This window comes from Kogia breviceps, chromosome 1 (assembly GCF_026419965.1).
Source record: "Kogia breviceps isolate mKogBre1 chromosome 1, mKogBre1 haplotype 1, whole genome shotgun sequence".
NCBI classification, from domain to species: domain Eukaryota; kingdom Metazoa; phylum Chordata; class Mammalia; order Artiodactyla; family Physeteridae; genus Kogia; species Kogia breviceps.
The window spans coordinates 64,617,002-64,631,912 of record NC_081310.1 but is presented as its reverse complement, the minus strand read 5'-3'; the positions used below and the strand labels follow the sequence as shown (position 1 = coordinate 64,631,912).

Sequence of the window (14,911 nt, the reverse complement as noted above, 5' to 3'; positions counted from 1 at the left end):
TATGCAAGATCTACGATGAAGTGAGGGTCTTCACCAGGGCACGTCCTGGGGAAATGGATTCACTCGGAGCTCAGAAACATTACAAGGAGAGAGTCAGAAGCCCTCATGACTTTTTGTCCTTGCAATGTCCTTTATCCTTTGTTTTCACTGGACTCTGACTTAAGCTCCACTGGGGTAGTGGGGACTAGGAAATACTCCTCTGCAGTAGGACAGGTCATCTCTGGCCCACTCTTGTCTGCCACAAGTTATCCTCTGGGCTACTTCTGGTAACCATGGACATGCAGGTTAATGTCTTCGATGCTTTGCTTTCTGCAACCCTGCATGCTTCCCTTTAGCTATCATTGATATTCCTTTTACCACAAGTTTAGGCAGGATTTTGCACTCACGTAACTTACTGAAACCATAACCTGTGAGCTTCCCATCCTCCCTCCCTCTGGGTCTTAGGACCAGAAAAACTTTACAAACCCTCATATCACTGCTACTACTGTTTGTAAATGAAAAGTATAATAACAATGTTTGTAAACATAAAAAGACCTCCAAAAAATTAGGTTTTGGGGTTTTCTTATAGTGGAACCCAGTTTCTTCATTAGTGTAAGGAAGAGCTGACAAAGATTCTTCCTCTGAGACCAGCCTAGGCTGACTGGTAGAATTTACTCATGGCAACAAGAAGGCAGAAACCAGCTACTGAAGCTGGAGAGCTGGAGGAAGCAGATGGGTCTGGGGGTCATGAGACGAGCGTTTGGGTCTCTGAGACCCTCCTGACTCCAGCTGCACTTTGGTACACAGTGCGTCTTCTGGCAGCATCCTGGCTTCCCAGCAAGCTCAGGAGCTGGAGCCCACGCCAGCTCTTCTCTCAGCCTGGCATCTTCATGAGACCCAGCTGCTTCCCTATTGGCCAAACCCCCAGCTACACTTGAAAATTTAGAGCCGGGGGAGAGGCACAAACAAACCTGTGAAATGGGCAGAAGCCACAGGACACATCCTACTAGAGAACCCAGTCTCTGTCCTGAACATCTAAAGCCCTTTCTAACTAGGACGAAGGTCACTCTGCCTGGTCCCTTCCTTCCCTGTAACTGAGTGATTGTGCATTTAGCTGCACTAGAAAACCCTACTGGTTTTCAGTAATATTTGGTATTCACACCTGAGTATGTTTGCCAAGCTCCTAGGATGCAGTATGGGTGGTAGTGAGATGCTCAGTCTCAGGGGGAGACTGCCTGGGTTTGAATCCTGGCTCTTCTACTTAGCAGCTTTGTCACCGTAAGCAGCTATTTCACCTTGCTAAGCCTTCATTTCCTCACTTGTCAAATGAGGATAATAATAATACACATCCCATAGGGTTGTTACCGGACCAATCCATCTAAAGCACTTAATATATGACCCAACACCTCTATAAATTCTTTTGTAAATGGTAAGCACTGTGTTCATGTGCCAATAAGAAATATTACCCTCCTCACCACCAATCCCCCTCCCCAGTCTGTAGATACCAAATTAAGGCCAAAAGAAGTTAAATAAATGGCAGGATTGTAGAGCAAAAACGGCAGAGCAAAGATTGATATCTGGGAGGCCTGCTGCTTAAGTTAGTACCAATTAGTTTCCACTATTTCCAAGGTTAGGTTTTTTTCTTTCTTGCCTTTTATGCCAAACAAACCCCCTCTCTGATGCTCCCATTGATTCCTCCTGCTACCTTCCACTGATATTAATTGAGCACCTGCTATGTGAGAGCATCATTGCCAGAGCTGGACACCAAGAACTGACATAGGATCTGCCCTGTGGAACTCTAGCTATAATGGTGACAAATGCAAACAAATACTCATACCCACACAATTAAGTCACAATTAGGCTGTGAAGGCCAAGTACAAGGTGCCGAGACCCCGTAGACAGGGGCTCTGATCTCATCTGGGGAGTCTGGGAAAGCATCCCTGAGGAAGTGATACTGGCACTGAGACCCTGAGGGTGGGGTTCCGGGGTGAGGAGAGCATTCCAGCAACTCACGCGAAGCCAAGGAGGACTTACTTGGAGCAGATGGAGACAAAACTGGAGGCTAAGACAAGAGCCCAGACGCGCAAGGCTGCGTACAGAAAGTAACGAGAGGTCCTTGAAAGAATTTAGCCTAGAGAGTAAACGATGGAATGTGCACTTTTAAAGATCACCTAACCAATATGAGGGAAGAAAAACTGGTTTGGAGGATGACAGGGATGGGAATGGAGATACTGGTGGATCGGACTGGGTTGGTGACAGTAGAGATGGAGAGAAATAAATGGATTTAGGAGGCAAACTTGACAGAATATATGTATGTATTGATTGATGGTATGGCTGCAGGGGGCAGGGGGAGTGTGAGATAAAAATGATCAGTTTCGTATAGGACACGCTGAATTTAAGACATCGGTATGAGACATTCCAGGTAGATGGTTGTGCACGTGCTTTGGAGTGTGGAGGCCAGGCTGGATGCTTCTTGTGGACCAGCCACTGATCCAGCTGAGACAAGTTCCACATGGTTTTGGCTCATTTTCTCTGACCCTGGGCTCCCTCTCTTTGAAGATTCTAATGTTGTGTTTCTTTGGCTTTTTAGGATTCCAGCCAGGCAATTCCTTTGGTGGTAGAAAGCTGTATCCGGTTTATCAGCAGACACGGTAAGCAGGATTACAGCCTTGCCCATATTTGTGCAAGAACTGGGAAGAACTTCCAGGAATTCTTTATAGAGTAAGAATAGAGATTGACTTCCCATCCTGACATTCTCCAAAGAGGAATAAAATCTTATTTGTTCACATAATGTTTGCTACCTCAGAATGGCCACATCTAGACATGAGAGAAAAATATCATGCATTTTTGACCCCCAGGTGCCTTAGCCACTTACCACACTCCCTTTTCTAGCTTAGAGTGAGTTTTAAATTATAGCTGTTATGTGAGTAAGTCTAGCTGGTCCGATGTAGTGACGCTAGTTTCACCATTACTCACCGTCTTTGCCCATGTTGGTATCTCCCACTGCATAGCCTGGACCTTTGTGTCACATTGGCTTTCTGCAGCAGACTGCTTTGAAAACAGGCTCCTTTTACAATATTGCATTGACTCCTGGTAATATTCAGTTTTTGGTCTGGTTTGGTCTCACTGTTTAGGACATCTCCAGAGCTCAGTTAGTAGCTACTCTTAAGGTTGTAGCCAACATTTGAGAGTCTGGCAGGGCTGGCTCCTTCTCAACCTCAGTCACGCTGTCTTCTGTTTGGATAACGCTGAATCTCATAAATCCATTCCTCACCAGCTCCTAGGCTGGTTGGACTGAATTTAGGGAAAGAGGTGAATTGAGTCTTCCAAGTGTAAGAGTGTTTAGAAAACACAGATATCTGAGCAAGTACCATGAAGATTTCTAGGAACTGGGCATCAGAAATTGTTTTTAGATGTTATCCTGCCTAGTTATAAGAAAAGTGACAGAATGACCTTCCTGGCACTAAGGAGGTATGTAGATGATCGCTGGTCTCAATTCAGAAGCAGCCGTTCTTTCCCTTCCTCTCCTTCTTCTCTCCCAATAAACTGGGGCATTGCTTGGGTTTATTTCTGGAATAATAATTATGTTAGCATGTTTACAACTTATGCCATTCTAATCAGCTACATTTTTTTCATTGTATCTCCATCCACCAAAAGTAACAGCATTGTATAGCACTATTGAACAGTCAACAAATATTTATCAAGCCCCTGATCGGTGCTGGGCACCATGCATTGCCAAATAGGAAAACAAAAACAGGGGTAACCCTGTCTTTACCTGGTTTTAAGACGCAGTTGGGAGAAAATAAATAAGCCAGTAAAAAGTTAAATAAAAAGAGATAAGCTGTAGTAATTCAGAATAGCAGTATAAAAAATTTCACAAGATGGTAATGATTAATAGTCAAGCAGTTGGCAAAGATAAGTCCAAACTGAGTTTAGGGGAGGAAGAATTATCTGTGCCTAAAGGACAGTAGGAACAAGAGAGTCTGAACTCGGATTCTCTCATCCATACATTCTGTTCATTCATTCATTCAGCAAGCGCACATCTTCCTCAGCTTATGATAGGGTTATATCCCAATCAACCCATCGTAAGTTGAAAATATCTAAAGTCAAAAATGCATTTAATATACCTAACCTGCAAGCCTTATACACAAACATGTATAGCTTAGTCTAGCCTACCTTAAACGTGCTTAGAACACTTATATTAGCCTACGGTTGGGTAAAGTCATCTAACATAAAGCCAGTTTTATAATAAAGTGTTGAATGTCTCATGTAATTTATTGAATACTCTACTGAGTGAAAAACAGGGTGGTTATCTGGGTACAGAATGATTGAAAGTGTATCGTTTGTTTACCCTCGTGTTTGCATGGCTGGCTGGGAGCTGCAGCCCATGACTGCTGCTGAGTATCACGAGAGAGTACTGTACCACGTCTCAATAGCCCAGGAAAGATCAAAATTCCAAGTACAGATTCTACTGAATGTGTATCGCTTTTGTACCATCGTAAAGTCGAAAAGTCTTAAGTCAAACCATTATAAGTTGAGGACCGTCTGTGTGTATATTGATTGCTCATTGTGTACCAAGAAAAAGTTCCTGTGTTCATGAACCTTACATTCTACTAAAGGACCAGTCAATAGATGATCAGCTGATAGATAAACAAATTAATATAGATCAGGTGTTGGTGAGTGTCATGAAGAAAACTAAAGCAAGGTGAGGAGATGGAGAATGGAGAGGGGATACTGTTCTGGGTGGATTGTTCAGGGAAATTCCTGGGTCACCCAGGAAGGTGACATTTGCCATCCTGAAGGAAGTCAGGGAGTGAGCCACATGGGTATCTGGGGAAGAGTGTTCTGGGGAGAGGAAACGTCACATGCAGAGATCCTTGGCATATGCAAGGGCCAGCACGCAGGATGCCAGTGTGGCTTGAGCAGAGCGAGTGGAGAAGAGAGTGGCAGGAGATGAAGCCAGAGGCCAGACTCTTAGAGTTTTGTCGACTAAGGTAGGTGTTTGGATTTTATTCTAAGTGAGCGGGATGCTGTTGGAGAATTTATGAACAGGGAGTGACCTTTCTGAAGGATTCCAGGCTGTTGTGTAGAGATAAGACCGTAAGAGGAAATAGGAGGCTGCTGCTGTAGCCCAAGGAAGACATGGCAGAGGGCGTCAACTGTGGAGTTGTTGAGAAGTGGATGGGTTCTGGATATCGTGGCTTGAATGTACCTGTCCCTGCCCCTGTACAGGCACAGTACAGGCGGAGACCAAAACTTAGCATATTTCTGTGGTGAGGCTCTGGGGAAACAGGTATGCTCACATATTGGTGATGGGAATGCAAACCCGTACAACCCTTTTGGAGGGGAATTTGGCAGCATCTAACAAAACTACATATGCACTAATCTGATCCAGCAGTCCTTCTAGGAATTTACCATGAAGATACACCTCCAAAATATGAAAGTACATTTGCACAAGGTATTCATTGCAGCCTCATTTGTAATTGCAAAATATTAGAAACAAAACAACCTAAATGCATACAGGGAAGGATAGATGAATGAACTATGGTATATGCACACAGTGGGAAACTATGCAGCTGCAAAAAAGAATGAAGAAGGTGTCCATGAAATGACCTGGCGAGATTGCCAGGATATATTTATTGTCAAGTAGAAAAAAGCAAAGGGCAAAAGAGTATCTATAGCATGCTGCCTTTCATGTAAGAAAGAAGAGGATATAAGAATATACATGTGCCTTGTCACTTCTGCAAGAAGAAATACAGGAAGGATGAATCCAGAAACTAATATTTGACTGGTTATTTACATGAATGGGTCAAAAGAGTGAAAAGAATGGGGGAATGAGAAATGGGAGAAGAGTGACATTTCTCTGAGTATTCCTTTTTGTGTAATTTTGACTTTTAGAACTACATGGGTGTTTTCCATACTCAAAAGATAAATAAACAAATATATAAAACAAAGATGTGGGTAAAACTCCAAATGGAATACAAAAGGTAACAAATAAACCTAACTGTATTACAGATGAATAACAGGCACACTGAGGAGATGAGGAAAAAAATAATCTAAGTTTCTTTGAAAAACAGTATTTTGATTATATACTATAAGTCTAACAACAAAAAGAACTGTAAACAAATAATGCACAGTAGTCGGTAATTGTTTTCATCACAGGGTGGTGAGCTAGCAATTCTGAAGCCATTTTATGTGTAAATATTATAAGATGAAGCAAATAAATATATTGTTGATTTAAAGAAGAAAAAAACCCTTGGTATATAGTAGCTGTTCAAGAAACATTCATTCTGGGAATCCCCCGGTGTCCATTGGTTAGGACTCCATGCTTCCGCGACAGGGGCCACAGGTCCAATCCCTGGTCAGGGAACTAAGATCCCGAAAGCCGTGTGGTATGTCCAAAAAAAAAAAAAAAAAATTGTTCAGCAAATTGAATTTTTTCCCCCAGATAGGGACTTAAGGTATTCCTGAACTCCCTAAAGATGATGGATAAAATGTTTGTATATGTGCATTTAATGGGGATAGGGTCCATAACTTTTGTCAGCCCCCAAAACATCTGTGGCCCACCAACTGCCAAAATTGGCACATCCTTACTATCTTCATGTTCCCTGGGAGGTAGATGTTCTAGTCCCCATTATACAGATGAGAAAGCTGAGGCTCACATGTAAATGGTAGGTCCGGGTGATCCAGGAAGACTTAAAGGAAGAGAAGGGATGTGAGGAACAACTGAGACTCAGTCAGGATGGAAAAACCCCACCATTTTCATGAGGAAGGGAGCAGAAACATGTGAGCAAGAGGTGGTGTTGTAGCAATCATTTCAAGACTTCTCTAGGAGAGCAACTCTGGGCAACAGCTGGATCCAGCGCAAAATGGAAGGTTTTGTGCCGTTTCCAAATAACTGACCCAAGTCTGATTGGCTTTATACTTTTATGTTAGGGAGCACTAAGGAAAATGAGAAAGGTCATGCGTGTGTCAGCTTGGTTATGTGAGGCCTTACCTGCGTTATAATAAAAAGCCAAGTGCTTTTCCCCTTCACTTCCTGGAAACCGACCATTTATTAATGTTCCTATCAGAATCATCAGATTAGACACTCTAAAGATTCTATCTGTTGAGCAAGAGCACATGTTGGCCCTTCTAAAGCCTCGGTTCTCAAGGGGAAATGGAAACCAGACAGAAAGGGACCTCGGTGTGCCTCAGGCCTGCTGCCTGGTTTCCAATAAGCTCTCCTCTGATTTTTTCTTGTTCTGGGCCCGTGGGCCAAATTGACTTGTCCTTGATGTCTAATCTACCAGAAAGTACTGAGATGATCCTCTCTCAGCAAACTGTTGGCTGCACCAATGAGACTGAGTAGCCTGGTCCCTGAGATGACAGTTCTTTATATTATACTGTGTTTTGGACGAGTCGCTGAGTAGGTGACTGTTTCTGTCAGAAACTTGCTGTTTACATTCTTTGTTTATACTGCATTATCTGGCTGTTACACCCCGTTGGTAACTAATATGGTACTGTTACATTGGGGTCTTAACATTGCCTGCCATTCTGTGAGGGATAGTCTGGAGAATATTCCCCTAGAGAAACAGACAACTTAAGTCCTATTACAAGCCAGGTAATTAAATTCCCCCCACTTACTTCTTACTATTGCTACAGTTGGATTCGGGATTCAGCCCTGGCCTGTGTGTTTTACTGCAAAGGTCTAGCTGATAGAAACCCAGTCACCACCACCACACCACCCCCATCAAGAGGGGAGTCCTAAAACAGTGGACAAAATGTAGCATTATTCTATTTTGTTTTCCAAAGAAGAAATTTGTTTGAGATTCAAAAATTTTGATGGATCGTGCTGTAACAGAGGGACTTTGACAAAATGCCCAAGTTTGAGCCACAGTGCTTGAGAAAAACTGGACAGGCCTGATATGATAAAAGATGGTAGGGCTTCCCTGGTGGCGCAGTGGTTGAGAATCCGCCTGCCGATGCAGGAGACACGGGTTCGTGCCCTGGTCCGGGAAGATCCCACATGCCGCGGAGCAACTAAGCCCGTGAGCCATGGCCGCTAGGCCTGTGCATCAGGAGCCTGTGCCCCGCAACGGGAGAGGCCACAACAGTGAGAGGCCCGCATACCGCAAAAAAAAAAAAAAAAAAAAAAAAAAAAAAAGATGGTAGCTCAGTCCAGCCCCTGGGCTCATGCTTCCTGGATCCCTCCCCAGGTCTGAGTTGCATGCGGGGTGCTCTCTGTGAGCCGTATCTACCGTCAGGCTGACAAATGGGATCCCCCACCCTCTGCGCTTTCACTCCAATAGGACTCACAAGCCTGGCATTGAGGAATGAGTACATGATTGCAGCCAGAAGGCCTGGGCCCCTGGATCTGGTTCTTATCACCTGTATAACCTAATGCTGGTCATCCCTTATCAATCCCCTCACCTAGAAAATGGGCTTGCTGGTAACCCCTGCTTTATGTGGCTATAAGCACAGAAGCAATCACCACACATGCATTAATTTTCTATTATTATTTTTACCCTAACAAACTTCAAAAAGACATCGTTTTCATGCACATTATTCTAGTGTGGCATTGAGGCATGTTGCCTTTAAGAGTCAAACTGCAGTCAAGGACCAGTGGCTGGCACAGTGCCTGCAATGCTGTCTGTTGACCAATCACTTGTCTTTTCATGCCCTCCCTTTTTCTTTCTTTCTCTTTTTATTTTAAATTTTACATTGGAATATAGTTGATTTACAATGTTGTGTTAGTTTCAGGTGTACAGCAAAGTGATTCAGTTATACATATACATGTATCCATTCTTTTTCAGATTCTTTTCCCATATAGGTTATTACAGAATATTGAGTAGAGTTCCCTGTGCTGTATAGTAGTTCCTTGTTGATTATCTATTTTATATATAGTAGTGTGTATATGTTGATTCCCAACCTCCTAATTTATCCCTCCCTGCCATCTTTCCCCTTTGGTAACCATAAATTTGTATCTGAAGTCTGTGAGTCTGTTTCTGTTTTGTGCATAAGTTTGTATCTTTTTAGGTTTTAAAAAAATATTTATTTATTTTATTTATTTATTTTTTGGCTGCATTGGGTCTTAGTGCGGCACACAAGGTCTTTACTGAGGCATGCAGGATCTTTCCCTGCGGCGCGGACTTCTCTCTAGTTGTGGCGTGAGGGCTCCAGGGCACATAGGCTCTAGATTGCGGCATGCAGGCTCTCTCGTTGAGGCGTGTGAGCTCAGTAATTGTGGCACGCGGGCTTAGTTGCCCCACGGCATGTGGGATCTTAGTTCCCCGACCAGGGATCGAACCTGCGTCCCCTGTATTGGAAGGCTGATTCTTTACCACTGGGCTACCAGGGAAGTCCCTGTATCATTTTTTTTAGATTCCACATATAAGTGATATCATATGATATTTGTCTTTCTCTGTCTGACTTAACTTTACTTAGCATGATAATCTCTAGTTCCATCCATGTTGCTACAAATGGCATAATTTCATTCTTTTTTATGACTGAGTAATAGTCCCTTGTATATATATACCACATCTTCTTTATCCATTCATCTGTCAATGGACATTTAAGTTGCTTCCATGTTCTGGCTATTGTAAATTGGGGGTCCCCAACCCACAGGCCGCGGACCGGTACCAGTCCGCGTCCTGTTAGGAACTGGGCCGCACAGCAGGAGGTGAGCGGCGGGCGAGCAAGCGAAGCTTCATCTGCCACTCCCCATCTCTCGCATTACCGCCTGAACCATCCTGCCCACCGCCACCCACCATCCATGGAAAAATTGTCTTCCACGAAACTGGTCTCTGGTGCCAAAGAGGATGGGGACCGCTGTTGTAAATAATGCTGCAATGAACATTGGGGTGCATGTCCCTTTTCGAATTATGGCTTTCTCCAGATACATGCCCAGGAGTGGGATTGCTGGATCATATGGTAATTCTATTTTTAGTTTTTTAAGGAACCTCCGTACTGTTCTCCATAGTGGTTGTACCAATTTATGTCCTCCCTTTTTCATAAGTAGTGAAAGCATTGTCTTCTACAACAGCCGAACAGTGTTAGAACAGCTAAAGCACTAAATATGATCTCAGACCCTGTGAAACTCTGGTGGTGTGTAACGGCTTGCCTGCCATGCCCCCAAATCTCATCCCTGACCCTTAGAGATAAGCAGGTGCCAGGAATCACTTCCCTACTTTGCATCTGGGGACAGAGAAGCAAAGGCTGGAAAAGAAGCCTGCCTCATAGACTCTGTCAGAATCAGAAATGGTGTAGACGTCTCTTCCCTTAAGTCTCTGACTCGGTGCTTTCTTTAGGCCAATGCCACATATTCATTCCAGTGACTTTTCCACCATCCTTGTATAGGCTTTCTCCTCTGGCCTGAAGAAGAGAGACAGGATGCTTAAATACACACTGGCTGAGGGAGACAGACACTCAGCTAGGCTTGGAGCCGTGGTGGTGAATTTGCTTTTCTGTCTCCTTGATCATTTTTCCCTGTCTTTCTAGGACTACAGCATGAGGGAATCTTCCGAGTGTCAGGATCACAGGTGGAGGTGAATGACATCAAAAACGCCTTTGAGAGAGGTGAGGAAACAGCCTGAAAGATAAGACCAAATGTTTTCCAGCCCCCCAGGATACTAGCTCCACGCTTTCTCCCTGAGAGCCACCCAGAGGTTAGCAAGCCAGTTTGCCTCCGTCTTCAGCCCAGCACCTTCTCTCTTGTAGACCTCCCCCCACCCCCACCCAGATATGCAGGGAGATGCCAGGGTACATCCCAGTTTCCTCCTTCTCAGCTCCATTCATCCTGCCCCTGTCCTCTGGATGATCTACCCAAACCCAAGAAGTTAACTATGATATCTGGGCAGTTTATGGCCGTATCCAGAATCCTTGGTGGCGGAGCGAATGCGCCTGTTCATCTTAGCCCATTTATTGTCTTGTGGGCTCTTAAGGTAATAGACAAGCTTTGGCAATTTCCGTCGCTGAAATGGATATATATAGTTTCAATTTGAGGTTGGTCCTATCATTAAATCTAATTACATCTGATATGAAATTTTCCATAGGGAGCTCCAGTATGATTGTTCTCCTGTAAGTAGGTGTGCTTTGTTACAGGCCAAGAGGAGAGAGAGCTAATCAGAGGGGCTGGCCTCCCTGGCCTCATTTCCCTCCACTAGGGGCTCAGTCCCAGCCTGGTTCCATGATCTCATGAGAGAGCCAATTGCTGTGTCCCATCCCCAGCCCAGAGGGAATGTCCCTGAGCCAGTCTGGCACAAGCAAATTTATGTTAATGGACTTCTGTGCCCCTCCTCTGGCCCCAGGGCCCCTGAGCCTAAGCAGTCTTTGCTTTTGCTAGTCCCTGGTTGCCCTACTCATGGCCAACATGCTGGGCAGAAAGCTGATGGACTGCGATGAAGATTTGAATAGGCCACTCCTTCCCCACCACCTCTGCTTCATCCTGTTTGTTTTTACCTCTCTCACTCTCTCTTTCCTTTTTGGGGGTATTGCTTGTCCTTAGGAGAGGACCCCCTGGCTGGAGACCAGAATGACCATGACATGGACTCCATAGCTGGCGTCCTGAAGCTTTACTTCCGGGGGCTGGAACACCCTCTCTTCCCCAAGGACATCTTCCATGACCTAATGGCCTGCGTCAGTAAGTATCCTGGCCTCAGATTGGCTTCTGGGCCAGAGCACCTCATAGCAACAGATAACAAATTTCCACAGGGTCTTTTTTTCTCATAAGCTTTCCAGTAATATTTTCCTTTTCTCCTTTTCCTCAGTGAAGTTTCTCTTCCTTGTTGTCACTCCTTTATCCCCTAGTAGGGGAGGAAAAAGAATGACTTTTCAGGAAGAGTCTGGATCACAAGTCAGAACTCCTGGCTTTTTTCTTTCTGATTCACTTTAAACTCTTTTGCTTCACTGAGCTTTATCTTTCTTCATTAAAATACCGTTATGTTCATATATAAGGCATAGTCCTTTTCAGCTTTTAGAAGCTCATGGATTAGTGCTTGTGCTTTTCATGATACAAAGGGAGAATACATAAGTGTTACTAATATTTCCTGCTTGTTGCTTTAAATATGGCATGACTTACCTGTGAGATGTGTTAATATGTGTTCTTCTAGGAATAAAACCCTCTGCACATTCAAAAGTAGTGATATGATATTTTCTCAGAGAGAAATAGTCCCTACTTGATCTTTAGATAAAGCAGGTATCTTAGAGGTTCTCTGCCTCTTACTCTAAAATGTACGGCTTGAAAAGCTATTCCTGGCCATTTAGTTTAGATCATTATACTGGAACCCTCTCTCATTTGTTGTCCACGGAAACTTGGATTAGTATTAGGTCATTCTGGAAGCAGACGCCGTTGAAATGGTGGCTTCAGAGGCTGGAGGAGGCAATGCCTTTGAAATGGAGAAAAGTTTTTCTTCCCAGATCAACCAAGGTCTTCATCCCCCACTGCCCACCCCCGAGTTTCCAGTTTGATTCCTGAGCGCTATCCCTCTCTGTTATTCTGAGAGAGGGGCCCAGAGCACTCAGGAAGCTAGCTCTCTTGTTTTATTGGTTTACTCACTATCTGTGGGAGTCCTAGTGGAAATGTGTTCTGTGGGTGACTGAATATATGCATCCGTCCTACCTTCATGTCTTTTTCCAGGACTGGGCCTAGGCAGAATACCCTAAGTGGATGGAGGCTGCCAGGACAGTACAAGATACCTTGGCTGCCCAATCCTCCCCTTGAGATGTGCTCCCGATCTAGTACCTCCCACTTCTTTTTCATGGAGAGGCTCTCCTAGAAAATGACAATATCCACACGGCACACCATGAAAGTGGGGAGGCGGGCCATGAGGGAGGCACAGGCCTAGGGCCGTACCTGGAATTAATCTGTCCACAGCACAAGAGTCAGGAAAGTTCTCTGGTTTTCTCCCCAGATATCACTGCTTACACAGGGGCCTGTCACTTCTTGCCTCTGGCCACATTCTCCTCATCCCCACTGCAGATAAGGGAGGGGGGAAGATAAGCCAGACTTGTCCAGGGGATGAGGTAATGCAGTGTGGAGCGGGCAGGACCTGTGCAGCCCCTCCCTCTCCCCACATGTAGGCCCTCCAAGGCTGGGTGTCGAGCAGTCATAGCAGTTTCTGGTCAGCTCCTTGCCTGTGGTATTGTAATAAGGGGGTGGTAGATGCTCTGGGGAGCATCTCCAACCCCTTCTGTGACCAAGGAGCATACATCTTAAGTCCTGACCCGGAGAAGGTTCTGGAGCCTGCATGCCCCATCACAACAGCCCCACCCCAAGGAGCCACAGAGATGGCGCTCCTTACACTGGCCCAGTGCTGTGTGGACTTGACCAGCCACTCTCCATATCACAACCACCGCTAGTCAGGGCCTTCTGACCACTATTTCCTGGGATCTCAGTTACAGTGGAGGGTAACACATGGCTTTTTTCTTTCAGCAATGGACAACCTGCAGGAGAGAGCTCTGCACATCCGGAAGGTCCTCCTGGTCCTGCCCAAAACCACTCTGATTGTCATGAGATACCTCTTTGCCTTCCTCAACCAGTGAGTAGACTTCCCAGGGAGCAACTGATTGGGCCTTAGCTTCAGTCACTGGAAGTTTACGTAGGGACCTTTGTTGATTCCTCCAGCCCAACAGATACTTATTGAACACCTGCTGTGTGCTGGGCACTGTGGTAAGACGTAAGAATACATTGTGAAATAAGAGACAAAAGCCTGGATACCATTTGGCTCATGTTCCAGCAGAGGACACAGACAATTACAGAAACATGAGGGAGTAATAAGTGCTTAGAAGAATAAGGAAGTGCAAGTTAAGTGATCAGGGGCAGAGGTGAAAGAGGGAGAGACACTGCAGAGAGGCCTTTAGCAAAGGCCTCTCTGGGGAGACGGTGTGTGAGCAGCAGCCTAAATGAAGTGAAAGAAGGAGCCACGGGGATGGTCAAGGTCATCAAGCCCCAAAGTCATGACAACAGTGAGTTTAGATTTGAAGAAGCCATTGGAAAGTTTTAAGCAGAAGAGTGTTGTGATCTGATTTTTTAATATATTTTTAAAATCTGCTTCATGGAGAAGTTACCAGAGAGTAATACGGAGAGAAGCGGGAGACACCTCACCAGAGGTTATTGTGCAGTCTCGGTAGGGAGTGGTGGTGGCTTAGACCAGAGACGGAATGGTGGAGGGTGATGGGAGGGGTCAAGTGTAGGATCTATTTGGAATACAGCTTTGATAGGACCTGCTGATGGGTAGTATTTAGAATGTGAGGAAAGAGAACAATTCTACATTTTTGACATGAGCAGCAGGGAAGCCGTGTTGCCATGTGTGGAGATGGGGAAGACAAGATGTGGAAGAAGCAATCAGGACAGGTGCCGATGTGGACATGTTAACTTGAGGTACCCGTTAGCCCTCCAGGTGGAGAGTCTAAGTAGGCAGCTGAACATAGGAATCGGATGCTCAGGGAAGAAACCTGGAGCAGAGATAACAGTGTGGGGTCATTGTGTACTGATGGTATTTAGCTGGTCAGCCAGGGAGTGAGTGTAGCTAGAAGAGAGGTCTGAGGATCAGAGGGGCCTTGGGCTTAGCCAGAGTATTTCTCCCTGTCTGAACAGTGTGTCCTCGCCCAGGGCAGGCATGGAGGGCAGCAAAGACAACGAGCAAGGACATACTTCTCCCCTTAGGCACCTCTGTCTTTCCACGTTGCTTTCACTGCAGCATCTCCCTCAACAGCCTAGGCCAAAGTTTTATCAGTGGGCAACCCGAGGGCCAGATAAGGCCCATAGATGTGTTCCCTTTAAGTCCACTCTGTCTTGAAAGCATTGAACCATTTAAATATTGGGAGATTTTACTTTATAAAAAAAAAAAAATCTAGATTTCTAGCTTCTCTTGAAAAACATCACTAGGTCTAGCAGCACTGGATCTGCACGCCCACGCGGCCGCAGTTCCCTGCGGAGTACGGGCTGCTGCCT

At 45.1% G+C, this 14,911-nt stretch overlaps 1 protein-coding gene across 12 annotated transcripts in view; it reads left to right on the top strand.

Annotated features, from left to right (window-relative positions):
• The window catches only part of SRGAP2 (SLIT-ROBO Rho GTPase activating protein 2), a 240,734-nt gene that overhangs the window by 199,475 nt on the left and 26,348 nt on the right, over nt 1-14,911 (top strand). For all 12 annotated transcript variants that reach the window (XM_059070876.2, XM_059070914.2, XM_059070844.2 and 9 more), the window contains exons 14-17: nt 2,570-2,630; nt 10,459-10,536; nt 11,465-11,599; nt 13,391-13,496. In XM_059070876.2, the coding sequence (XP_058926859.1) occupies nt 2,570-2,630; nt 10,459-10,536; nt 11,465-11,599; nt 13,391-13,496 (380 nt within the window). The remainder of the gene's footprint in view (nt 1-2,569; nt 2,631-10,458; nt 10,537-11,464; nt 11,600-13,390; nt 13,497-14,911) is intronic.